The sequence below is a fragment of the Diadema setosum genome, chromosome 15 (assembly GCF_964275005.1).
Source record: "Diadema setosum chromosome 15, eeDiaSeto1, whole genome shotgun sequence".
NCBI lineage: Eukaryota > Metazoa > Echinodermata > Echinoidea > Diadematoida > Diadematidae > Diadema > Diadema setosum.
This window is the reverse complement of record NC_092699.1, coordinates 26,300,268-26,327,566: the sequence shown is the minus strand read 5'-3', so window position 1 is coordinate 26,327,566 and position 27,299 is coordinate 26,300,268. Positions and strand designations below refer to the sequence as shown.

At 36.8% G+C, this 27,299-nt stretch overlaps 2 protein-coding genes and 1 long non-coding RNA gene across 4 annotated transcripts; 1 reads left to right on the top strand and 2 right to left on the bottom strand.

The window, feature by feature from the left end:
- Window positions 1-449: 449 nt before the first annotated feature.
- Window positions 450-27,299, bottom strand: LOC140239340 (uncharacterized). The gene is made up of 5 exons (XR_011901973.1): window positions 27,236-27,299; window positions 4,213-4,427; window positions 3,397-3,509; window positions 2,101-2,228; window positions 450-1,303 (listed from the first exon to the last, which is right to left on the bottom strand). It is a non-coding gene; the product is annotated as an uncharacterized lncRNA (long non-coding RNA).
- On the top strand, window positions 5,367-9,242 carry LOC140239114 (putative nuclease HARBI1). Its single transcript, XM_072319003.1, has 4 exons — window positions 5,367-5,732; window positions 7,388-7,654; window positions 8,146-8,282; window positions 8,957-9,242. Exons 1-4 carry the CDS (start codon window positions 5,367-5,369, stop codon window positions 9,240-9,242), a joined length of 1,056 nt encoding a protein of 351 aa, XP_072175104.1.
- On the bottom strand, window positions 13,482-22,240 carry LOC140238827 (uncharacterized). Of its 2 annotated transcripts, none has more exons than XM_072318725.1 (5): window positions 22,121-22,240; window positions 21,123-21,242; window positions 17,918-18,065; window positions 14,735-14,850; window positions 13,482-14,317 (listed from the first exon to the last, which is right to left on the bottom strand). In XM_072318725.1, exons 1-5 carry the CDS (start codon window positions 22,121-22,123, stop codon window positions 13,931-13,933), a joined length of 774 nt encoding a protein of 257 aa, XP_072174826.1. In that variant the 5' UTR covers window positions 22,124-22,240; the 3' UTR covers window positions 13,482-13,930. The 2 variants fall into 2 exon arrangements, with proteins under 2 accessions (XP_072174826.1, XP_072174827.1); XM_072318726.1 differs by having other exon boundaries at window positions 21,123-21,238; window positions 22,121-22,205.

The following is a 27,299-nucleotide window of genomic DNA, read 5'->3' as shown; positions in this document are numbered from 1 at the left end:
CAGCCGAAATAATTAATGAAATCATCGTGATGTTCATATTATTTCACACTGTATTTTACAAATGAATAATTTCATTCTTTCAGAATGGTCCGTTATAATGAGGAAGAGATAGTCGTAAAAAGGATCATGAATTCAACCATGTCGTGTACCTTTCAAGGACACATGTACAAAATGCGAAGAGATTTTGGGGAGAAAAATACAAAATGCATTTTCAACCCCTGCTAGTGCAAACATCATGGAATACAGCCTAAATAATTAATAATGTAATCATCGCGATCCCGCTGGGCGCACACAGCGTAAAATAAGTTTAATAATGCATGTTACTCTGCTTGCACCCATGTTCAGAAAAAAAAAGTAACAAATGTTTTTAATATAATGTGATTTTGTTTATTAAAATTTTATACTGTGTTTCACAAATGATATTTTCATTCTTTCAGAATGGTCCGTTGTAATGAGGAAGAGATAGTCGTAAAAAGGATCATGAATTCAACCATGTCGTGTACCTTTCAAGGACACATGTACAAAATGCGAAGAGATTTTGGGGAGAAAAATACAAAATGCATTTTCAACCCCTGCTAGTGCAAACATCATGGAATACAGCCTAAATAATTAATAATGTAATCATCGCGATCCCGCTGGGCGCACACAGCGTAAAATAAGTTTAATAATGCATGTTACTCTGCTTGCACCCATGTTCAGAAAAAAAAAGTAACAAATGTTTTTAATACAATGTGATTTTGTTTATTAAAATTTTATACTGTGTTTCACAAATGATATTTTCATTCTTTCAGAATGGTTCAATACACGAGGAAGAGATAGGTGTAGAAAGGATTACAAATTCAACCCTGTCGTGCACTTTTCGAGAAGGCATGCACAACACACGCGAAGAGATTTTTTCAGAAGAAAAACAAAGAACGCGTTTTCAACCCCTTCTTTTTTTTTTATTCTTTTGGTATCAACTCACAAATGATTCCTTTTTATTCTTTCTCAATGATAATGATCCATTTACTTGCGTAATAACAACACAAAGACTGCTCATAAGTTTGATTGCTTGGTATATGTGACTCCATGCTTATGTTTTCTTTGTTTTTAGTGCGTACGGTTATAACGAGGAACCGGTTATAACGAGGCAATATTGGCCGTCCCACGGACCTCGTTATAATGGGGTTTCACTGTATATACATTGATTTTGAAAGATTAAATCCATATATATATATATATATATATTTACAGCGGTAAAAACTATCATATGTTGCATTCAACCTGTCTGCATCACCCTCGGCAAGCTCCATGCCTTGAGAATCTATATGAAAGAAAAAAGAAATACAAATATGGAAAAAAAAATATTGGTTACATACTGAAATTTTATGACACACCATTCATCCCCTCTGCCTGACATTATACAGAGTGTTAAAATATGTGGGCTTACAGTTGAATGAATACACACACGACTGGCACACATATCATTACACAGAACTACTTTTCAGCAATTTCTTATACAGTATATTAGAAACAGTTTAACAGCATCTACGAAAAAAAAAAAAACTAAGAAAATCGTCTGGGATGTCATACACAAGAATTAGTGTAGCAGATTCTTCCTGATAAAAAAAAAGGTGTGACACAGACTCAAAATGAGAATGTGATTGTGACTTTAAACACTCGTCTGACAGAACGTTATACATTCATGACTTTTTAAAAAGGATTGTAACTTATGTCAGGCAAGCTGGGGGTTCCAAAATAAACAGAAAGATGATTCAATGGGTTATGCAATAAATCAGCTGCATTGCTATGTCAGTGCGTAAATCAACTAATGTAAGCCGTACAGAATTCCCAATTGTGGCTGATATAGACATAAACATTAAATAAACTACAAACTGGGGTGTATAAATGCACTAATTTCTTCATTTCTCGTATGGAACAGTTCACATATAGAGGTAACATTGTTTGTCCACCAAGTCTACAATAATTGCTAAAATAAGAAAGACCGAATTACCTGTAACTGATATGTCATCAACAGAGGTTGCCCTTTTTCAACTGTTATTCAAGTTGTTTATTTTGTAAAATCTTTATACTTTCAATTTTAATTTGAGAAAAGCATACCTGTGTTCTGTCGTAGATAAGATGCTGCTATACAGTTTGTAGTCCAATTGCAGTCTGACTCTGACCTGGGTGAAGTTCAGCTGCAGTTGTCTGTCCCAAGGCTTGGTGAGGTTCAGCTCTCTTCAGGCCTTTGGGTGTGCAAATATAAGAACAGTTAAATACCATACAAACAGAAACATCGGATGCACAAATGGGATAGTTGGAAAATATTTGAGATGAGTGTACATCTTTATTAAAACAAGCAATAATAACAAAATGTTCATTAATTATTATCAATTTTGTAAGATATATTATGTGAACAACAAGTTGTAATTGCCAGTTTTCAAAGTTTGAATCACTATGTAATGAGCAACTGTTAGCAAATTGTAAGAGTATGAGGTAATTTTAGTAATGAATGAGAGGGGAAATTAATAACAAGCATTCACTTTATTCAGTTGGCAGCAGAATTATTCACCCCCTTGCATTATGGACACTATAGCAAAATAAATAACATAATTACTAAATCATATACAAGTGGTGAACAGATAGTTTATGACAAATGCCTACCTGCTCAATAGTCTTTGATTTGCATATAGTTAGAAACTCTGATCATTCATGCATGAAGAGATAAGGTCCAGTGAGCACATTATGGTCATTTCAGACCTTTCTGTGATCACTGAAGCATTACGTGTTATGGTCCGACGATAACGATTAATTTCTTTTGTTTTTATGGAATTTTAAATAGTATCTTACCAATCTATACACAACTCTTAGCATTTCATCGGGTTATATTCATTTTGACATGACTTAAACTTTGAATTATTAATATCACGGCTAAACCTCTGTACAAACTCTATGGTGGCAACTTTCACTAGAAATGAGTTCATTTAAATATTTTTGTACAATGAAAAATGCCAATTGAAATATTAAGAATCCTACATCAAATTCTATCATATTGTGTCACCTATCAAAACATTGAGTGAACAAACCATATTCAACGAAGCATTTCAGTGATCACTGAAAGGACTGAAAATGACCATAAATGTGCTCACTGGGACCATATATCTTTATACATGAATGATCAAAGTTTGTAACTACATGCAAATCAAAGGCTACTGATCTGTTATTTACTTGTAGCAAACTATCTGATCACCACTTTTATGATTTAGAAATGATCTCAGTTATAATGTGATTCATTATGCCAGAGTGTCCAACATGCAAGAGAGGGGCTGAATAATTTTGCTGCCAACTGTAGATGATCAAGATAACATGATTTCTCAACTTGCTTCAGTAGCTAAAAATAATCATTTAACACACCAAATGAAGATGGTGGAATATCCATGACACTGTCACTTGACTTTCCCATTTGCATCTTGCCCCCAGTCCTTAACTCTGAAGTGGATGAAATTCACATGTTGTCTGGTCCTTGGCTGTTTGGAGTTTATTCAATATACAAGAACAGTTAATATCTTACAAACAAAACAATAGTGCAGGACATGGGACATTAGAAAGTATGTTAGAGATGGGTACTTTGCCTTTGCTATAACAAGCTATAGCAATCAAATTGAAAAGCCCTACCATTGATTTTGAAAGAATGAATTCACTAGTATCTACTGATCCATAAGCTATAAATAGGACTTTTCACAGTTTCAAATGATTAGCTATGTCGAATATTCTTGTTTCAAACATTGTAAGAGCATAAGGTTTTCTTGATACTAGAAAAGGGAGAGGGTAAATAAACAATCATAGTAGGGCCTACATTATTAAGATAACGTGACTGCTAAAGTTTGTTTCAGGAGCTTGATACATGTAGACATGCAGGTACCCCCCCCCTTCCATGAATTATCTCTTTTCAATAGGATCAGTATGTAATATTCTACAGATAGTGAAATAAAAAATGCAAAAAACAGTTGTTTCTAGAAGGGTCACTATTCACTGGATAAGAATGTTTGTTTTCAATTACCAAGATGGACATTACAGCAAACATTGTTTTAATATTTCCTGTCTAACACTATTCAACTAAAAATCCAGAGACAATTTGATGTCCAAATATAAATAATGTTGCAATTGTAGTATTTGAAAATATACAGATATGTTGTCTGCTAAAATAGTATTATAAGCTACAATACTTGCATTCTGTTGAAGGTGACCATGCTGGTAGATACATCGTAAGTCTCGACGAAGTTCAGTAGCAGTCTAGCTGTGGAGAAGATGGAAGTTCAGCAGTTTGGTTCTGTATTCAGTGAAGTTCAGCAGTTTGGTTCTGTATTCAGTGAAGTTCAGCAACTGACTCTGGGCTTTATGAGATGAAGAAGTCTGATTGTAGCAGTCTGACTGATGTTCCATATCTAACATTATAATTAAAAATGTGAATACAAAATAGAAAATGTGTTTTCAAGCTGTTGTTTGATTATACAAGATTTTACACACAATATCTAGAATCTGCATGAAATTTGAAATCAGTTCACATGTTTTTGCAGTTTAAATATGTAAAGGACCTTATATTATTATTATTTTTTTTTGGGGGGGGGGAATGATTAAAAGACATACTACTAGTATTTGAGTTGTCTCAATTCAACATGTGTAAGCCTATAGTTTAGGGTATTATGACTTCTGGAGGTTCTAGATCTTGTCGATAGGCATCCATGTTGCAAGGTCTACATCTACCTAAGATCTGGTAGGACCAGCTGTACTGTGGCTTCACATTCGGGTTGATCAGTTACAGCCTGAAATGCAGCCACAGTCTGACTCTGATCATCAACTGTTGTCATGTCATCATCATCATCATCAATTAAATTGCTAACAGAAGTTGTGTAAGCGGTACTAGCATCGGAGTATGGACCTATAGAATCTACTAACTGCCTAGATAGATAGCACTATTTAGAAGACCTATAACTTCCTTACTGATGAGTGATAGGCCTACTTATGTTAATGATAATATGTTTAAGAATACCAAGGCAAAGGGTCTAGTCTGGTTATACTTTTGGTATACACTGGTTAAGTAGTATCTAGGTCAGTAGGTGCTACTCAGGATCACTATACCACTGGATTCTAGATCTATAGACATCTGGGCCCCGTTGCTAGAAACTTTGCGTTTAAACGCAACTCCAAAAATCAAACGCAAGTCCTCCAAATCCCACGCAACTTTGCGTTTAAACGCAAGTCTGTTGCTGAAAGGACTTGCGTTTAAACGCAAAGTTGCGTTTAAACGCAAGTCCCTTGCGATCCAACGCAACTTTGCGTTTGATGTAGATCAAATGCAAACAATCAGTCACAACACAATCAAAATGGCTGCCTATGTGGTAGAACTTGAGGAGGAGGAGGAGGCACTCCATCAAGCTCCTCGGCCTCATCGTACTTTCAAACAAAGGTTCTCTGCCTTGGACTCCCTCACTGACGAGGAACTCAGAAAGAAATATCGTTTCAGTAGGGATGGTATCATGCACATTGTCAACATGCTTGACGACCACCTACAGCGCACTACAGCAAGGAGTCATGCCATCCCTACTGAACTTCAAGTTCTAATTGCCCTGAATTTCATGGCTACCGGCTCAGTATTTGACTCCGTTGCGAGTATTCACGGTGTACACCGCAGCACAGTGTCCCGATGTGTGCATGCTGTTGCCGAGGCCTTGTGCCAGCAGAAAAACAACGTTAGTACATTTATTTGCCTTTGTAAAAATTATTTTGTATTCTGGAACTAGATACCGACTTTCAATCAAGTTGCTATTGATATCACCACATTCATTTTAGCAATGTTCTGAACTAAAAACTTTTATTATGAACACCGTGCCACTCGCCACCATGAACAACCATGGCTGGGACTAAGAGTACGAATGCCCGACGAATGTTTACCGTTGTTACGATACATACTAGTCATTTATACGCTGCAGCGGACAGCTTGCCTTGCCTTGCTACATTTTTCCCACGTTGTTTGAAGCGAACATTCACTTGTAACTCAGCAGTCCTAGCCTTGTCTAATGTCCAGTAGTGAACTACACTTGCAGAATTTGCAGACAGTCAGTTTAGCTCAGCTCAGGAAGATGTACACCACTTTAACTCAGTTTATATGATATTTTGTCAGCCTTCAAGTCGAGCCTTTCTGAACTACTGGTACAGTGCACCGGTACCGGTATGGTGGTAGTTTAAACAATCGAATCGTCGAGATCGTCTACATGTACGTGGCCTGAGAGGGCAGCAATTAATCCAGCAACTTTTTGCTTTTTATACTGTATTAAAAAAAAAAAAAAAAAAAAAAAATGTTTTGCCTGCAAACACTGTTTAGGCCATAATATTTGAATGTCATTACATATTAGCATTACATTCACACGCTCATACACATCAGAATACAAGTGTAAACTTAAAGCAAGCAGCTAGAATATATATTTTTTTCTTTTAAAAATGTGCAGTTACAGCACACTTTTTAAAGAGCATTTCTTCTTATAAATTCATATTACATCTTTTAAATGAAATATTTCAAAATCCTCTATAAGTTCTTTTTCAAATGAAAAATCTGCCTCCAATAGCTTGCTAGAGACATCAACGTCTGTTAATAACTTTCATAATATGACCACAATTATGTACCTTATTACCCATTCCACAATGCAAGTGAAATATCTCGACAATTGAAACCAATACCCTGTAATCTGTATATGTTCTACATGTATATATACACATGTATACATATAGAACATATAGGTCTACACACCAAACTGTAGCACCCGCCCCATAAAGAACAAATTAACAAAACACCACACAAATACATATATAACAGCAAAACAAAACAAAAATATTTCCACTCTCATACATTGATGTACAAGTCAATAACATGTGTCAAATGGGTACACTCCATTGAAAGCGTTACTACTTATTAGTAGATGTGCAAAGTTAAAGCAGTGAATCATGATACGCACACATGTACTGAATGCATCACATACATCCCACACAAAAAAATGAAAAACTTCATTGTATGTACATATTATATATATATATATATATATATATATGTAACCATACATTTACATATAGTATAATGTAGAAGAGAAAATAGAATAGTATAAAGTTAGGTGTCAATGATGTGAAGAAATAATTTATTCAACATCATAATAATTTTTCATTGGAATGATCATTCTGATGAAAAGGAATATGAATACAAACGGTATAGAAACAAACTGACAACAATAATACAAATGTCATGTACGTAGATGTCAGTACCATATACTGTGAGTATTGTACTTTAGACTTTTAATGATGTTATTCAAAGTATTCAATTCGATGAAGAACAATTTGTCTTGTCAACAAATTTCAGGTCATCACATTCCCCAATGCTCCAGAAGTTGTAGCCTCAACTGTGGAGCAGTTTCACCAAATCGCGGGGTTCCCAAGAGTCGTCAGTGTGATAGATTGCACACATATCTCTCTGCACGGATGCCACCTCGGGGAAGACGATTATGTTTACATAAACCGCAAGGGAAGGTGTACAATAAATGTTCAGCTGGCATGCGATGCCAAGTTCAGGATAACCAACTGTGTTGCGCGATGGCCAGGCAGCACACATGATAGTCGCATATTTCAGGTAAATTCTCTTGATAATGATAAAACAATCTGAAAATGCACGATTTTGTTTTGCTTTAAATCTCACAAACTTGACCATATGTATCAAAAGAGTTGCTACAGTTTCATAACAGATTACAATTTAAATGAGTTTGAAAGTAGCAGTTATGAAAAAGAACCTGTTAGAATGTACATTGCTTTAAAAGTCTTGATGATGTTAAAACAAGAAATAATACTGCTGTACAAGGCCATCAATGTATAATTCCTTAGGAAATGAATCAATAATACTATGAAACAAAATAAAAAACTAAATGCAATAAAATTTGATAAGTCAATGTGAGAAAATTCATATTACCTTCACTTCAAAAAAAAAAAATGTCACAATTGAAATCACACATATATATGAAAATATAAATATTGTAGGTTGACTGAATACAAAAAAAAACTTAAAAAAACAACAACATTATTTTGTATTCTTACAAGTTTGCATTGTATCACAAACTGTTATCACAGAACAGCAGACTCTTCCAGAAGTTTGAAAGTGGCCAACTGCAAGGCATCCTGTTGGGAGATTCAGGATATCCCTTGCTTCCATACCTCATGACCCCAATACTGAACCCTCAAACAAGAGCAGAACATGCATACAACCAGTAAGTAACCAAGTATGTAAAATTCTACAGTAAATATTATGGTACATGTTTACAAAACATAACATGACATAGTGTTCATTGAATAACATCTTCCTTTTTTTTTAGAAAATGGTGAATACTGAAGTTATTTCACAGATATCTTATCTTTGTGTATCGCATTGCTATCATTTCCTTTGTATTTCTTTTACATCAACAAATGTATTCAATCTTTTCTTCTCTGAATGATTACACACTGTGGTACTACACCCTCAGACCAATCTAAAAATGAAGAAGGCTTACTGGTATATACAACCTTTACTTTACTGTAACTTTATCTAGGAAAAAAAAAAGATCTGTTCATTACAACACTAATATATATTGGTAGATATCTGTTTACAGTTGAATACAGTTACTCCAAAATGATTTATTTTGGCAAAATTCTGATAGACAGCTTCTTTCAAGCAATTCTGTGGCATTTGACACAATTACCTCTTTATAACAGTATTGTATAATACATCATTGTAAAGGAGGTTATGCATATAAATGTAATGTACCCTTTCACTGTGAAAATGCCTCACTTTTTATTTTGATGTCTGGGCAAAAGATGTCTTCATTTTCAATTTGTAGGAGGGTAAGACAACATTAACGTTGACATTTTTTCTTTGTTTTTTATAATTTCATCTAAAAATCTACAGTGCACATGTTCACACCAGGTCCATCATTGAGCAACTCAACGGCCAGATTAAAAACAAATTTCGTTGTTTAATCGGCCATGGACTGCAAATTTCCCCCCAGCGAGCCTGCAATATCATCACAGCAGCGTGTGTCCTGTTTAACATCTCAAAGGATCTGGGTGGACAGGACATGGATGACGACTTCGCACCTGCCAACGAAGATGCTGCAATGGAGTTCGTCAACAGAAATGTGGACCCAGCAGCCGCAGCTGTGCGAGCAGAGATAGTCCGTGCATTTGATGCCTAGGTTTCTTTGGACCATAAGTACAGCATACATGTGCTTTTATGCCTCAGCCATGAAGTTACTTTTGGGGTTCGGGGGTTATCCGTATGTCAGGTTGTTCCAAAATCTATCTTGTGAAGAGTGTCAATTAGAAAAAAAAAATAGTGAACAGAGCTGTGCCTATCAACTCCTGGTTGCACATGCTCAATAAGATTAAAGGTTAAAGTCAAATTCTTAAAAACATCGCAATTACTCCTATATACATGCATTGCCTGAAAGTACTTCATTTCAACATATAGCGTACATACATGTACATGCATTTTCAGATAAATTCGCTGGGGAAAGTTTTGGGCCAAGATTTCAAAGGGTAATGGTCAATGGGCCAGCTGAATTGCTAAAATGTCCACACTAGCAGCTATGCTCTCTTAATAACAAAATGAAAGTAAAATCCATTGATCTTCAGTCCATTTCAGATCGTTGGAACAATACCTCAGAATTTATATTGGATAACTTCACCACCTCAAAAAAAAAAAAAAATGGATTGAAAGTAAACTTGTCAAATTGGACTAGTTATCTCTATGGTAGTGAATTTTTTCTTGAAATGAAAGTGGACACGACTGTCTTCTGTGAGTACTAGCTCACTATCCTTCGATGAATATGTTTTATCCAAGACCAGGGGCTATGTATCCATTTTTCATTATAATATATGTTTGGATCACATCAAAAAACTTATCTGAAAATGAATCTTTCCTTCGATGTATGGAGATATTTCTTTCTGTGATTTTCTTAGCAATAGCAAATGAAGAAAATTCAATATCACCCCACTATTTTGCACTTGTTTAGTACATGTCATGTACATCATTTCATTAAATAATTACTTCATCTGACACCATTTTGGTTAGGTAAATTTGGGTCATTGGTCATAAATCCTGCGTATTCATGAATACATGTTGTATCTTTCCCATATTTTGCAGACTTAAAGAGCATGATACAACAATCATTTCACAAAATAACAACTTCTTGCTTAGACCCAATCTTGTCCATGCAAAGGAGGTCGAAGGTCAAATATACTTCATTCAGTAGCTTTGTGATTGTATGCGGTATCATCCCCATGCTTTGCAGACATGGACCACGATACATTGATAAAATAACAACTCTTTGGCCAACTGCCATCAAGGCCGTAATAATGAGTTTAAAATGTCAAAAATTATTTCTTCTGTATCTTGGTTACTATAGGTCAATTCCATTGTGACTTATGGGACAAAGTGACAAATTTCGGCAATTTCAAACCAGTATTTTGAGAAAATAGTTGCATCAAATGCATTTTTCTCAGTTCATGGTTAGATCCATCATATCACAGTTTATGAAAACACCATACTTAGTTTGAAAAGTATCATTGCATTACGTACAGCAACGAAAAATTGCTGTCGTGACTTATGGGACATCTGAGGACCACCGTTTTTCACATGGGAAAGTAAGTTCTGAAATATTCTTACACACAGAGTCTCTGGAAAGATATTTTCTTTCCTGAATGTAGCAAAGGGTTGGTGCTTACCCTGAGCCAAGTGGTATGAATATCTACTCATTGGTACAGTAGCAGGATAGGGAAAACCAGTGTGACTGATGGGACACAAAAACGTGACTTATGGGACGCTATCAACTACCACATTTTGAGATTGAGAGAATAATATTTACTGATGCTGGAACAAGTTCTAGAACATCATAAAACCAATCTATGACCAAAGAACATTCAGAAAATAAGCCATCTGAGAATTACACAAGCTGTATTATGGTCATAATAGTGTATCAGAAATGATACATAAATTCTGCAAAAAATTGGCAATTTTCATGAAAAATGAAGGTTTTTCGGACATAACTCCACTCCACGTTCACCGATGTTCACAAATGAGGTATCAAAATATCCGTTGTGAAAGGCTGCTTTGAGTAAACAATACCAGATCATCTAATTAAGCTTCATTAATCATCTATACTCAATAGTTTGATTTTCATAAAATGCAACCTTTCCGTGGAATTGACCTATACAGTCCCTTACGGGGACCAGATTGTGCACATACGTAGACCAAGTTAACATGATCATTTCATAGAATGTTGACTTTTTAATCAGACGACATGTTGGCTGAGCAAAGGAAGAGTCAAGACTAGAATTTTTCCTGTACCTTTGTAATTACATGTCCCATCACTCCCATATTGTGCACAGATTTAGCCGAAGCCATATTGAAGGTTTCATGAAATAACTTTCTAATTAGGAGCCATCTTGGCTGTGTAAAGCAGGGACAAGGATCAAAAACATCTTTTTCTGTATCTTGGTAGATGCATGGCATATTGCCCCCATATTTTGCATAGATATGGTTGTGGAAATGATGCATGAAGGTCAAAAATTCTTTATTTTGTATCTCGGTTACAATAGGCCTTACAGAAGGCAGATTGTACACATATATCAAACAATGTTACCTGAATCATTTCATGAAATAAGGACTCTGTCCTCAGAAGCCATCTTCTCTGTGCAAGGTAGCGTCATAGGTCAAAAATTCTTCCCCTTGTATATTGTATAATATGTGACGTAATGTCCACAAATTTGCACACACTAATATCATGTCTAGAGAATCATTTCATATTAAAGATAAACACTTTTTCTTCAGATGTCATCTTGAATGTGCTTTTGTGACCATGCATCACAAAAGTAACAAAAAGTTGCACCCTTTGATTTTTTTTTTTTTTTTTTTTTTGGGGGGGGGGGGGGGGAGGACTCCAGAAAGGTGAAAGGGACAACCAAGACAATTTCTAGTTTTCCATATTTTCTGAAAGAACTATTCTTCTACATTATATATTAAAGGAGAAAGTAAGTTCTAAGCAGTTTTATACAACCCGATCTTTGACAGAGTGGTATGATCAGGTTTTTCTTAGAGGCCACTTCATTTCCTGAAAATCCTTTGCACTCTCGTCACTTTCAAATATAATAACTTCTGAAAGGATGATCCTACTGCTTTGAAAGTTGCCATTTATCATGGACAAAACGTGTTTACATTATTCCATTTTCTCTTGTAAAGTAGACTATGTGTAAAGCATGCTCAATTTCAGCTTAATCTGATAATCTCTATATTGTTGTTGCTACAGTGGTTAACATCACGATTTTTGTCCCATGCATGGCACAAGCAGCACAGCTTAGTTAAGATTTTAGCGCTTGAATAGACCCTGTACTTCAGAGCCTCTTTTTTCAGTTTTAACTTTTTCAGATTGGGGCTTTCTTTCCAATATTCATAGAGGTTAGGAGAATCCATTTGAATTGAGCCAAACATCATTTTAAAGCTGTCAAGTCTGCTAGTTCATAATCTGTCCTTACCTAGAAATCCATTTTTGGTGATTTGTGTTAGTTCTGTGGTGCAAGGTCACAAATGATGGTCAAGATACAAAATGTTTATTTTATATCTTAATATATGACCTACCACATTCTAAATTTGGTGCCGAAGATGACAGGTTTGATTCCCTTTTCTGGATGAGAATCTAAACATTACATGGCCAATTGCCCCTCATCACCAATGAAGCTGATAGGGTCAAGTGTATTTGGAAAAGTACTTAAAAAAAAAAAAAAAAATCTTTGCAGATACATCGGATCACCTAATTTGTCAGTCATGACAAATTTTGAGCCTTTTAATGCCCCCTGAACTAATTTGATGATCCAGACTATATATGCTGTGATGGATAAGCAGTTAACATTATTTGTAAAGAGATGGAATAGATTGAGGTGATTTGGGGTATGCAGATTCAAACTATCTGTGAGATAATCACAAACCATTTGCAAAGATTGATAAAGATCATACTGCTTGAAGAGGTATTCAAAGTTTAAATTAAAGAAGTCCAATTTTAAAGGACAAGTTCACCTTCATAGAGGTGTGGATTGAGTGAATGCAGCAATATGCAATAGAAGAATACATCAGCAAGAGTTTGAGGGAAATCGGAAAATCCTTTTAAAAGTTATCAATTTTTGAAGTTTCTGCTTATTCACTGCTAGATGAGAAGACTAGTACAGCTTTTGATGTCATTTGTGTATAACAATTTAAAGAAAAATAAGAAGAAAATTCAAGATATTCACACTTTTCTCGCATAGTCAAGAACACTTGACTTTCCTCTTTCAGACGGCAAGATGGAGTAAAATTACCCTTAACTTACGTCAATGATGAGTCGAGGAAATGTCAACTTTTTTCAAAAAGAGTGAAATTCTTTTTATATTTTCTTTTTGTCATTGTTTGCATGTGACATCACATACTGTAGTAGTCTTCTCATTCAGCAGTGAGTGTGCAGAAACCATAAAAATCTGTAAATTTGTAACGGATTGTCTGATTTTCCCCAAACTCTCATGATATGATCTCCTTTTTATTCTTGCATTCACTAAATCCACATGTATGCATGAAAGTTAACTTGTCCTGTAAGTGGCACAGATATCCAAACAAATAATGAAGTAAATGGTCCTATTATGAGAATAAAACTGTTACTAGGATTTCTTTGTTTCTGGATATCTAAGCCATTTCAAAACCAATTTACATCCAATAAAATGTAAATTCTTTTTAAAATGTCATTTTTTTTGGTTCCATAATTCATAACAGGTTTGTCATCATCTCACAGAAGATATGTCAAATTGCAGTCCCACCTCAACACATGTATACATTCATGTTATAACAAAGTACATTAGAGAATTAACACAGGTTAGGTGCTGACATTGCGGAAGCAATGACATCAAGGGAGTTTGCGATTCTTTCAAGGTGAGAATTTTGCTGCCGCAAAATGATCAGTCGCTCTCTTTCCAATTCAACGAGCTGCTGACTAGCAGGTGGATGGACCGTAGGGGGATGTGGCGTAGGGACAGGAAATTCAGAGAGGCAAGTTGCAGGAGGACGAGATGCTGTCGGGTGGGTAGCAGGGGGATCAGATGTAGGGGGAAGAGAAGCTGGACGATCTGGAATGATGGGAGTGGGTGGTTGCACTGGAGTTGAAATCGTTGGGAGCACTGGGGAGGATGCAGCCCCTTCAAGCAACTGCTTCAAAAGGTTTGAGGCAGCGTCGGTTCCACTTTCGTTGGTGCTCTATTAAAGGGACAAACAGTAAACAGAATCAAATTGGTAATAGCTCATGTTATCTATTGAAGAGGACTATTTTTAAACAATTATCCATTAAAAGATTGTCTATTGCGATTTACCTCATGTATCTTTCCTTATTAACTCTCAATTTTATGACTTATAACTTGAAACAGAAATTAACCTTTAAAAGAAAAAGTGATGCATTAAAGTAATTCAGTATTCAAGTTTTTTGATCAAAATGTAATTCCTTTTACAATGTTATAATCCTACAATCCAAACTTGAACAGAAAGGCCTACTTCTTGAATAAAAAATGACAGGAGTTGGAATGTTTTGTTGGAAACTTTATTTTGGTGAAATTGAAAAATAAAAATTCAAATGCTCATTAAAAAACATGATAAATGGCCATGAAACACTTTCCCAACCTGAGATGAACTGAACCCCGCTTCAGTCTCCTGTCCCATTACACCTACAACAGTCTCCTTGGCCAACACTTCAAGTACCGCCTCCATCAAGGGTTTTATTTCAAGGCTTCCTCCACCTGCATGTAATATAATATGTCAACAGTCAGTAACTTGTATGTTTATGTCACATTTGTAACATCAGTGAACATATTTGAAGTGACCTGCTATGAGTACATATCACATAGAAAACAATACACTCACAGTTGAGAGAGGTAGACTTTAATAGATGACTATGTTTGGCCAGAACTTGGAACAAAATTCCCATACACTGTGACTGTCTGCTCATACACTGATACTAACTACAAAGGGAACACCTGCTTCTGTAACGCCTTGTGATCTCTGAGTGATGTATGGTTGAACCCTCTGGTTGATAGAGCTTAGAGGCCATGTCTGGCCTGATTATGTAATATACTGCTTATTTCAGTTATCTGTTGCAATTACAATGGTAAAAGGATCCCTCCTTCCCATAAATTTGCCAATTGGTAAATGTTTCCTGGTTGCCCTACATTAAATAGGAAGAGTAATTTGCCGTTTCCCTCCAATCAATAACAAACTCCGTTAGTGATCTGCATGTTACAATTTTGGTATAAGATGAGAGGTATCATATATGACACAAAGGTAATTTGAATTATGAATCCATATAGGATCTATTGAGGGATTAAAGTGTATCAATTGCATACTATCAATGTCTTTGTTTCGGTAGAAATGCTGTTTGCTTCAATTCATTTGGGACTAAACAGTTGTTCATACATGTAGCAATCATTGTGATCACTGTTGACATTGTGCTAGGATATGACTGGAAAAAATTGCAGAGGCTGTACATACAACTATCAATTGCACAAATACAATATCTTAAAATTGAAGAGTCGTGTAAGTTAAAAAGGTTATTTGAATTATTATAATTATGATTCAATATATGAGGAATTATATGATCTAGTGAGGGATTAAAGTGTATCAATTGCATACTCTCAATGTGTTTGTTTCTGTAGAAATGCTGTTTGCTTCAATTCATCTGGGACTAATCAGTTGTTCACTGCAATCATTATGATCACGGTTGACACCGGGCTAGGATATGACTGGAAAAAAGTGCAGAGGCTGTACATGCAACTATCAATTGCACCAATACAATATCTGAAAATTGAAGAGTTGTGTAGATTACATTTACATGTATCTTTAGTGTGCTCGTTTTGGTGATTAATGGTAAATTCAACTTACCTAAGATTAATTTTATTTTTAAACAGCCATTACAATGACTAATGACACAGTACCAAGATATTAAAGAAATATATTTATTATGACTGAGGCTGTTCACAAAAATGTAATAAAATGCGCTGATTCAACACTATGCTGTGTGATTATTTTTGTTACTTTGGTACGATGCTGATGTTTCATTTTACACATTGTATTTGGAATTAGATATTTGTTCATTGCAATTATGGTAATGAATTACACTGAAATCGGATACAGATTTGTTAGAATAACATAAAAGTGTGACCCGCTGCAACAAAAGGATCCGAAAGTCGGGGGAGGACAATTTTCTGAAAATGACATGGCATTTTTCCCTTAGTATTCCGCTTTAATGTCATATAATACATGACTCATGAAATTACTCGGTTGCGGATATATCGATGATTTTATTAGCGCATGTCGAGTGGTTTAAGAAATCAGCGTTTCGAGAAAACTTCCTGCAAAGATTTCCTTCCGACGCTATCATGGTCAAGGGGAAGCAAGACAGTTTTCACCTTTGACAATAGAAGGTACGCTCCTAGCAACCTCCGCGATGTTCATTCAAGCTTAGCGCCAGCGGTCTACGCACGACCAATCAGTAACCAGGATGCAACGCACTGACCAATGAGATCACTCCCTCATTGCTAGGGCGGGGTCTAGCTGCGGCGCTAAATCCAAATCTTCGGACACGTTTCTGTTCCGTTGAAAGTCGGAAAATCATGGCCAAGAAAAATGTTATTTTCTTGCCTTTCCTTTGATCATTTAGCTTCGAAATTTCGGCAGATGATAGAAGATACATTACACTGCAAAATTATGTCAAAAACAGAAATCCGAATGTTTTGACGGATTTTGATGATCTAACTTCAAACTCGATTTTCTCGGCTCACCCGTCAGCGACTTTAGGATCCTTTTGTTGTAGCGGGTCAAAAATTAGCAGAGGCTTCAAAAGAATAAATGGACTGAAGTTTGAGGCAAAACATAGTTCTGGTATGCCTGCAAATCTCTCAAATTTTGCTCCAAAATATACATGTATGCCTAAAAAATGTAAGGAATAATGCTGTAATAACAAGATATCCGTTGGATAACGACAAAAAATGCAAAATATTAACAAGAAATGTTTGCATATCAGAACTTATCTGATCAGGGTCAGGCTAACTCGGACTCTGGGACAATTCGGCCTCACTTTGATGGCGGGGCTGTGTTGTCCCTCTGTATGATTACAGTAAAGGACTGTAAAGTGTTGTACTATGGGAGCGCGTCGTGTTCTGGATGGTCGCAGTTTTTGGCCAAGTTCATACAACGCAAATATCAAAGAACCTCTTTGGCGCGCCTACAAAATGAACATGCGCCTATGTATGGCGATCACTAACTGCGTATAAATTGTCTGAAATATAGCGGGCTGAGTTGTCCCTCAGGCCAAGTAAACCTTGATCCTTCTGGAAGTTGGTATAAACTGACTTTAATTTTTTTTTTTAAATCTCAAAATAATCTGAAACAACTCATCATCCCATCAAATCGTGTCATCCAAGTATAAGTTTCTTGGTAGACTCTTTCAATATATTGCAAAGCAAATATGAAATGGTGCAAGACGGGTTCACAAGTCCTTACCGGAACTAACTTTTCACTTAAAATCAATGCAATATGTAGTCTGACAATAATTTCAATATACATATGAAATGCACCATTCAAATCTTTAGCTTCAATAAAATATGATCAATGGCATATTGCCCTGTTAAGACATTGACTGGTGTGTTTAGGTGTATGGGTCTTTACAGATTCATGACAACGCATTGCCCATTCAAATCATACTTCATTTCTTTTCAGTAATATTTGCATGAAAAATGTTATGCATGTTGAAACATTACAAGAATACGGCGAGTGTGAACAGAAAAGACATGCATTGATATGTAACGTTACCAGTTGCATTTCTTGCACTCTTGTATTTCAGTGCCCTCTGCTTTAGGTCACCCCATTTTCTTCTTACTTCCTCCTCCTCCCTGAAGAAACCAACTGCTCGCAAATGTACGGCTGCTTTCTTCCAATACCTTTTTTTCCGCTTTTCCACCTAAAAACATAAATGAAAATGAAGAAAGTAATCATGAATGCATACAATAGGAGCAGAGACATATTATCGATTTATAATATTCTGGACTACACGTTCACATCTTTCACCACTGTTTATACAGTATCATTTTGAGGAAATGTGAACAAATATCTCTTTTGTGTATGAAAAAAAAAAATGTATATGTTGCTGAAATGAAGAAGATAATGAGTAGCATGAATGTACTGTAATCATACAGTTATGGATTATATTGATATACAGGGACAAATTTCCATAACTAAACATGTGGATAGAGTGAATGATTTAACACTATAACACATCACTGAAAGTTTGAGTAAAAGTAGACAATGCATTTAAAAGTTATAAATTTATCAAGTTTCAGTGCTGTCATCACTGCATAAAGAGACAACTTTAGCTGTCCTAGCTAACATTCATAGAGCAATGCAAAGAAAATATGAAGGAAATTCAAGATATATTCATTTTCATGCATAAATGAATGATTTCATTTTCTTTTAGAAGGAAAGGAAAATGAGGGAGAAAGATTTGCGGTGACAACATGTGTATGTAGTCCTTAACCGGATCGTTGTTTGGCAGAAGAGCCTGGAAAGAGGAGAATTGAAGAGGGAAGCGACATATGGGGGTTGTAAGGAGGGAAAAAGTGAAGAGTGGGGGACAGTAATGGGCTAGAAGTTGAAGTTGCACTAGTGGAGACGGTAGAGAAAGGAACAGAGAGAGTGGTAAGGAAGAATAGAGTGAGAAACAAGTAAGATGTTCGGACATCGTTAGAAGGAGAGAGATGAGAAAGAAGGGAAGAGGAAGAGGGAGGAGTTGAATGTTGGAAATCATGGAGATAGGAGAGAGAAGTGAAGATTCAAGAAACCAAGAGAAGAACGAAGTCGGCGAACAATGTGGACTATGTAATGCGGAATCAATGGAGAAAGGACGTATAATCCTGCAAAGGAAAGGTAAGTCGAGGAGAGATGAGACTATGTAGAGAGAAGGGAGAGAGGGGGGGGGGGGTGGGAGAAAACAAATAAAAGAAGAAGAAAAAGAAAAAATGAAATTCAAGAAGTAAAAGAGAGGGGGCTTGGGTGGTTCTTAGAAATAAATGCTGCAGAGGAGAGAGAAAAAAAAAATTATGGAGAGGAAAATTGATGACAGTTAAATCCTGAAAAGGTTCCTGTGAGAGAAATGCAAAATGATAGATTAAAATAAGGTTAAAGTGTAGTCCTGAGGGGACAAGGCAAGAGAAATAACCTGTGAAAAAAACTTTAAATTAATACAAGTGGTCCTGAAATTGACCGTTGGGTTGTATGGAAGGAAGAAATAAAATGAAAAAGAAGAAAAGAGAAGAGAACAGAAAAGATGAGTAGCCTAGAAACAGACAAAAGTGTTGGGGAGAGAGAAAAAAAGAGAAATTAAATACTGAATAAAAGGTGCTAGTGAAGGTAGAGCAAGATGTCTAGTTATAAGAATAACTGGGAGAACCAAGGAACTTGACGTTTCGGGCAGGTTGACTGTCCTTCGTCAGAAGTGAAGCGTGACCTGAGAAGAGGCGGGCTATATATGGAGAATGCGGACCTAGATGGAAGTGGTCGGTTGTGGCGGGCTCGCAGGCGGGCTGAGCGTCGGCTGTTGGCGTGCAAGGTGGAGTGTTGTGGTCGCTGATGAGTTCTATTGTTCTCGGAGTGTGTTGATGGTGGAGTACATCTGTGAGGGCTAACTTGGCTGTTAGTAGGTCGTGGCCGGAGATTGGAGTCCGGACTAGATAGGGTGGACGCCGGTGGTGTGGATGACTTGTGTCGGTGAGGGCGTCTTCTGGAGCCAGCGATAGGTGTGGTAATGAGTGGGAAGCGAAGTTGACGTCGTGGGCGCTGTTGTGAGGAAGTTGTTGTGAAAATGTTACCCTCAATATATTAAAGTAACATTCAGTCGAAGAAAATTGTTCTTTCAAAGAGAATTAAATAAATGATATCAATTGTGGAATATCCTACATTTTTTTTTGAAATTCTTCTAAGCATGTCACATCATAAAATGTAGCTAAGTCTTTGTAGAGACCAGTCAAAGCATAGAAAATTGTAAGAAGATATTTTGTAAGTTTTGAAAATATTGCAAGATTTGCCTGAAATTATCAATGATGTGTTCAATAGATATTCATGTATTTACTCAATCACCATGAATACAAAGGTGAACTTATCCCTATGAGGCAATCAAATGAACTTAGTCCACATCTTCTGAGGCCTCCATCTCATCACAGTCATAACAAAATATTAAATGGGTTAGTCAAATATCGGTTAGTGATTGGCTAAACACAGTCACGTGATGGAGGCACATTCGTTATGTTCGCCCATGGGCGAACATTTTTTGTTATGTTCTCCCATGGGAAAACATTTTCACGTAACAAATGACAGACGGCCTAGGACCGCGCGCACAGTGAATTTGGCTCTGCGCGAGCGAGCTATCGAGTGCATTGTGCATGTGATAGGTGGCTGACGTTGACTTTGACGTATTTGACTAACCCATATAATATAACAGATGATGACCTTTGTTGTTGGGAACATGTACCAAACGTTCCACCCTCAGAGTTTGAAATGCTATTTCGGGAGGTTAAGTCCCTCCACTTCGTCTCGGGACTTATAACCTCCCTCACTAGCATTTTAAACCCTTCGGGTGGAACATTCGGTATGTTCCTTCCCCCGCCAGTCATCATCTATATAATAATACAGCACCCATCACATAACTGGCCAAGGTATCTCCATACCTGTATATAGATTCATTTTACTGTTTCTACATATCTAAACACATTATACCTACATGAATACATTCAATTGGAGAACATGATGTGCACATGTGATGCTGTGATGTTTGTGAATTACTGAAAGATGATAGTACATGCTCTCTAATTATATTGGGGGGGGGGGGGTTCCAGGAATATGTCTTGGTACAAAAATTGTATGTGAGAAATACATGCACCAAAACAATCTGAATGAATAGTGAAGTTCTAATGAAGCAAGTGTTAATATAAGTTTGTGTAAAAGCTTTCAGTACAGGCTAACTTACTGGAACGCTGGCATGGCCTGCCTTGCCAAACAGGGCAGACTTGTGCATTCCCACAAATTGGCACAAAGCCATCACCTCTGCCTCTCTCCAATTACTTCTCCTTCTTCTTGACAGATCTTCCTGAAATTTAAGAGGAAAAATGCAGATTTCACTAAATGTATAGTTTAATGTCTGTTTACATAATTTGTTTTTCTTCATGAAAACTATAAATTATGAATATATTGCTACCTCCAATAGTGATGTATGGTAACACTTTACTGAAAAACAAACAGAAACAGATGCAACCTATACAAAATGAAGATTGGCAAAAACTGCTGATACTCTCATTTTCGGACATGGAAAATGCTTAGAAGTAAAATTGTAACATCTTGAAGGATTTCTTTTTGTTTTGTTTTGCAAATGATACAATAAAAGTAATGGAACTTGTTACTGACATAATTTTTAGGGTAATATCAGTCACCCTGCTTTCTGAAAAAGGTTAACTGATTGCTTTATTATTAATATGTAAAGTGAAAACATTCTAAATATTTTTCATAATTTCCTGATATTGATCAAGACATCATATGGTGTACAGAGTTCCTATCAAGATATAATTCCACCAAACTGTAAGATTTGCAACCTTTTATGACAAAGTTATGTCAAGCTTTAATGGATGTGCATTAGTACTACTGCTGCTGTCACTCAGTCCACATTCATGTTGGAAATATAGTATCCTTTGTATTTTCATGCCCTGCCTATTTTGGATAGATATCTAAGAGTTGTTTGTTTGTTTTGGTTTGTTGTTGTTTTATTTTCTGCAGAAAACATGAAATAACAGATCCAGCATCTGAAAATCAGTTATAATTTACTGTAAGTGAAGAATGCCAAATTACAGCCAGAATTGTTCATTCAAGTAGTTCTCATTTGTATTGGCAACAAAGACATGCAGAGTATATTACACAATTTTATAACTTCAATTTGGCAATGACACTAAAACACAGATTCTGAAAATGACTTACCATTTTGACGATATGAGCTAGCAACCTGAAAAATAAGACAGAGATAATGTGTGCTTAAGATAATAACTTCAGAACCATTGATACAGAAAAATTCACCAAGTGATTCATTCTTAATCACTTATCATAGTCGATGAATGATGTTTGACATTATGACTATGACAGCTGACTTTGCAGACTTGTATGGCATATGAAAGCATCTGTATTGATACTGAATATTAATCCACTTCATTTTGTGAGCAATCCATTATGAAATATTCTGGAAATAAAATACCATTTCCACAGGTCAATGCATAAATCACAGAATACCATTACCCTACAAGATAACGGAGGTATAACAATGTAATAAAAAAGTACAGGCTGTTAATGGACAGTACAATCATCAGCAAATTATTCTTCACTCATCAACTTGTCCATATAACATTCAAACTAGGGGAGCAAAGGAGACTACCTGAAAGTATTCAAAGAAGGGCCACTAAAATGATTCCAGGAATGAGACATTTGTCAGACTCTTATAGCCTGTGTCACCTACCCCTACCACCTCTCAGTTACAGGCAAAAAGAGGGGACATGATTGATGTGTACAAATATTTGCATGGTAATTATCACACTAAGTTTGACATGTTGAGTTGTAACAGTGTTGTGAGAACTCGTGGTCACTCAATGAAGCTTGGAAAATGGTATGTAATTAGAGTGGATGTGAGCAAGTATTTTTTTGCCAACAGTGGTCCATATGTAGAATTCTCAGAAGATGTGGTCTCAGCATGCTCTGTTAATGCTTTTAATGATAAGCTCGACCAGCATTGGAAAAACTGTGCATTTGATTACGGATAGGTTCTAAGTGCTATGTAGAGTAACATGCCCAAGTTTGGTACACTTCATGATTTTCATGCTATTCACTTTCCAAAATATATGAAGTCCTGAGTGTATCTTTCGGAAGATTGTTTGTCAATATAATGACATTCTGATATGCATATTCGAGATATAAAAATTATATAAGAAATTTTGCAAAAAAAAAGTGGAATTTATAATACCTTCTCTTGTGCCATGTTAGTTACAAAGGTCCTTGATTCGTACACACACACACACAATTGTTATGCACTGTAATACAACTCCATTAATTTGCATGCTTAAACATTATCACCAATAAGAATCATGCTGTAGCTGTACCAGGTACCAATCATGGCACAGTGCTGTCTGGAGGTGAGGCTGACTAGCATTAAATGTAAATTATCTCTGTGAGCTCACTAGTCATTTGTAATCTGGCTGCTGTTGACTATAATAAACATCACAACAAACTTCAATTGCACAAGATGACTATTAGATCACGATTCAGTGCACAACTACTGGTGCACAGCGGTCCAAAATAAGAACCGCGACTTAAGTCGCTTGCTAATTTCCAGATTGAAATCTAGTTTGGCAAGAGGTCATAAAGATCAAAAACTTTTTGTGAAGCTTCAGGTCTTTGCTGCCCTGTTTACTGTGAATTTCAAGAGGTAGCAGGCTGTATCAAGATTTAAAACATGCTATAGATCTAGCTACATGTATACAAGACTGCTATGTGAATTATTTATTAGGCCAAGGTCCTATACTTATAATTAACGTTAGATTAGCTTCAGTGTTAAAAGAATGCTTCTTAAAACCCTGTCCAGTTGGTCCCAACTATTTAGGGGTTTTGGACAGTAAACAACAAGAAGAAGAATAGGCCTACTAGGCTGTACCAATCATACTCATATAGCACTGGGCAAATCATGGGCTTGTTACTCTTAATGTCCTTGTTGGTCTCAAGCAGCTTTCACCACTCCCTGCCTATGTCTGCCCCATGGATTTTTTTTTTTTTTAACTCAACAACATTCTTAATAAGATTAGCTCAGGCTATAGTCTATCTCTAATTACAATAAAGACTAAAACAGGTTAAGAGTAAAGACTATTAAACGTTAGACAAGGGTTCGCAAGTGCTACAACCAACCCAACCCAAAGCAAATGAAAAAGGCAAACCCTGAAACAAAACTAGCCCTGGGCCTGGCCTGGGCTAGGGCTACCTAGATCTATTATATAGTAACATGTTAGGCCTGATACAAGGGTTTCTGCAGTGTTGCTGTTGGCCCTAATTATCTAACTTCTACCACAAGCACAAGTAACGTCAGACGATAGACCCTATAATGGAACGGAAATACAGCACACTTTAGAGCATTCAGCGGATTCACGCGGGGACCTAAGCCGACACTCGCAGGCCAAATGAAATCAAATTACTGTAAAAGTGGATATTTTCGCGCGACTTATTTTTCGCGCTAGGCCGGGTCAGAAGAGTTTCGCGTGTTTTTAATTCCGCGGAATCAAGACATCATGCACAGGAACGTATGGCAAGCAAAAATATTCGCGTGTTTTTATTTTCGCGCTAGTTTCTGGTTGCGCGAAATGCGCGAAAATTTCAACACCGCGAAAATTTCCACTTTTACAGTAACATTCGAAACTAACGTTACAGGTACTAGCACATCATCAGCAGCTTCACCCGCATCGCCGCACGACCGTGCGATCGTGAGTGAGCACGTAACTATTATCGGAAGTATTTTTATTATTAGCACGTGAAATGCTTATTACAACGAAAAGAACTTTATCTATGCTTTCCACTTACGTTAAATAATTGAAGCTGTTAATAATTCACTCAAAATACCATCATTTCAACGACTAAAATAGCATTTATTAGTCGACTTCAATTTTACCAATACTTACCGGTGGAGCAACAACAGGGAGCAGACGATTGAGAGCTACGCTGACTGGAGACGCGCGTTCCGTTTTTTCAGGGAAATACCGGAAATTAGGCTCGTCCATGACAATTCGTTCCGATAGCGCGTTTATCAATCAAACGCAAGTTGCAATCAAACGCAAGTCTCTTCTAGCAACGGCGCGCAAGTATCCAACGCAAGTTGCGTGAGATACTTGCGTAGGATGCGAGTTGCGTTTAAACGCAACTTGAGTTTCTTGCAACGGGGCCCTGGTAGTATAGCAGTAAAATTCTAGAGGTTCCATGCCAATGAATTTGGGTAAACATCATTCCCCATCTTATTGTGACACATGCATTGCGATTACAATACAGTGCTGTATGCACTTAGAATTGTTGAAGATAGCTTTCAAGTCTGAACCAAGATCTGAACCATGGTTTCCAATTCATATTCTGTGTAGACCTGGATCTACGTACCACTACTAGGCCCTACTATTATGGTTGGGTGTCCATAATATCGGACACCTAACGTTTTTCTATCAATAGAAACGTAAAAAATCTCACAATTTGCCTGAAATTTTAATCACGTGTGGAGAAAATACTCCGGATTCAAAAGCGCGCACTGAAAATGCGATCTGAGGTACGCGCTCTAGATGGCGGCTTCGAACGCGTGGGGTGTCATTTTTTCCGCACTCAGTTGCCCGGCTCATATCGACCGACCACCCCGCCCTCTATTGACAATACGTATAAAGCGTACTTAAACGCGTTTTTTCGACAAGCTGCTGTTTTTTTCTAGTCGTAATTTTTTCCCCAATAATATTTGAATATATTTTGAATCCTTCGATATTACTTTTGAAGGACTGTTTGATGAATTTGACTTGATTTTCATTAGGAAACTTTTCATCGTAATTGAAATAAATTAGATGAGTCGGTTTGTTTTTTCACGGTATTCATTTCTCGTTTCTGCATCAACTCGTACGGTCGTAGCGCAAGCGGGCGACAAAATGTTTATGTCATGTGTATGTGTAACGTACTGTGCACGATCGTACAAGCGGCGGTGACAATTTTGCGGTCAAAATCGTCAAATTTATTACGGAAGGATACGCCTCTACATCTAACAACGAGTCAGCAAAGGTAGGCCTAGTTATATGTAGTTACACGATAAACCTTATTCGATTTTGCTAAATTTCGGTAATTTAGAGGGAATACTTAGTTGTTTTCGCCACATTTTACTCGGTAGCGTAGCCCAGTGAAGAATCGAACACCGTTGCGCGTAGTCCCATGCGTACATTTTCTTTCTGTACGCGCAATGCCATTATAATGCGCGACCGGTCGTTATGGACCCGGTCGGTGGGTTGGACCCCTACCATACTACTTGATCTAGTTAGTCTAACCACGGCACTGTCGGACTCTCCAGATAGTACTACCGGCCCTAACCCCGGGACGCTCCGTGTACACAGTTACACACTGTCCCAACACTGCGTGTTGGGGCTGGTCGCAGTTATACCGGCCCTAAACTCCCAGGGCACTCCCTGTTAGTTGTACACAGTGCTTCGCGTTCGGGCTAGTCGCAGTTATAACCCTAACCCCTAGTATTTTACAAGTTTTTGTTGTAGACCTAGAAATTAGTAACGTTAGATAGTAACATTAGGACTTGTAAACGTAACAATGACACAGGTAACGTATAGCTGGTTCTCTGTAGTGTAAATGCTAATGCTATAAGTTCACGTTAGGGCCTAAAAAACATTAGGCTTATAATAGGCTAGGCCTATAATTCTGTTGGACAAAATAACCTGAGATTTTCTAGACTGAAAAAAAAAAAACCCAGATCTTTCCTGTCGATTTGACACAAAACAGAAAATTTGTATCACTTCTGAATACTATCCACACAGCTAACAGTGACAGTGTAATTATTCAATGTTAGACACGTCTTCAAAAATATAATATTAATAATAAAATGCAGACCAATTCTTTACTTATGAAATTTCCGGTTTCTTCTTCGATCCCTTCACTATTCACGCCTTAAGTTACTTGCAATTCACCCATACATGAACAAATCGGGCAATTGCTCTCATGAAATATCTGCACGCTAAAAATCAACCCACAAACATTTCACTATTAGAATCTACTTGTAGAAGTTGTAGTAGCCCTAGACCCTACCATGCTAACAAACTAGGCAACCTACCTAAACTCAGCTGGCCATTTGGCCATTCAAACAAACGGCGATGGGCCTACGTGGGACTATTGTGATAACGCTAATACCGGTAAGATTAGATCTACATCTAGATAGCCCTTGGAGAATTGTAGAAGATTCGAACAAAAATATATCCAAATAATATCACATTATGAATCCACATGCATTACTTTTCAATTGCAGACAGCTTTAAATATACTCACTAATAGAAATATGTACTGGTAGCGGTGTAGAATGCAACTTAGCCTTCAGGATCTTGCCTCCGTC

Excerpts from the sequence above, each read along its gene's own strand:
- LOC140238827 (XM_072318725.1), bottom strand. Across the intron at positions 18,066-21,122 it reads CAGGCCATGCCAGCGTTCCA|GTGGAAAAGCGGAAAAAAAG; the intron begins GTAAGTTAGCCT and ends TTATGTTTTTAG. Across the intron at positions 14,318-14,734 it reads CGGGGTTCAGTTCATCTCAG|AGCACCAACGAAAGTGGAAC; the intron begins GTTGGGAAAGTG and ends TCCCTTTAATAG.
- LOC140239114 (XM_072319003.1), top strand. The coding sequence starts at position 5,367 with ATGGCTGCCTATGTGGTAGAACTTGAGGAGGAGGAGGAGGCACTCCAT. Across the intron at positions 5,733-7,387 it reads TGTGCCAGCAGAAAAACAAC|GTCATCACATTCCCCAATGC; the intron begins GTTAGTACATTT and ends AACAAATTTCAG. Across the intron at positions 8,283-8,956 it reads GCAGAACATGCATACAACCA|TGCACATGTTCACACCAGGT; the intron begins GTAAGTAACCAA and ends AAAAATCTACAG.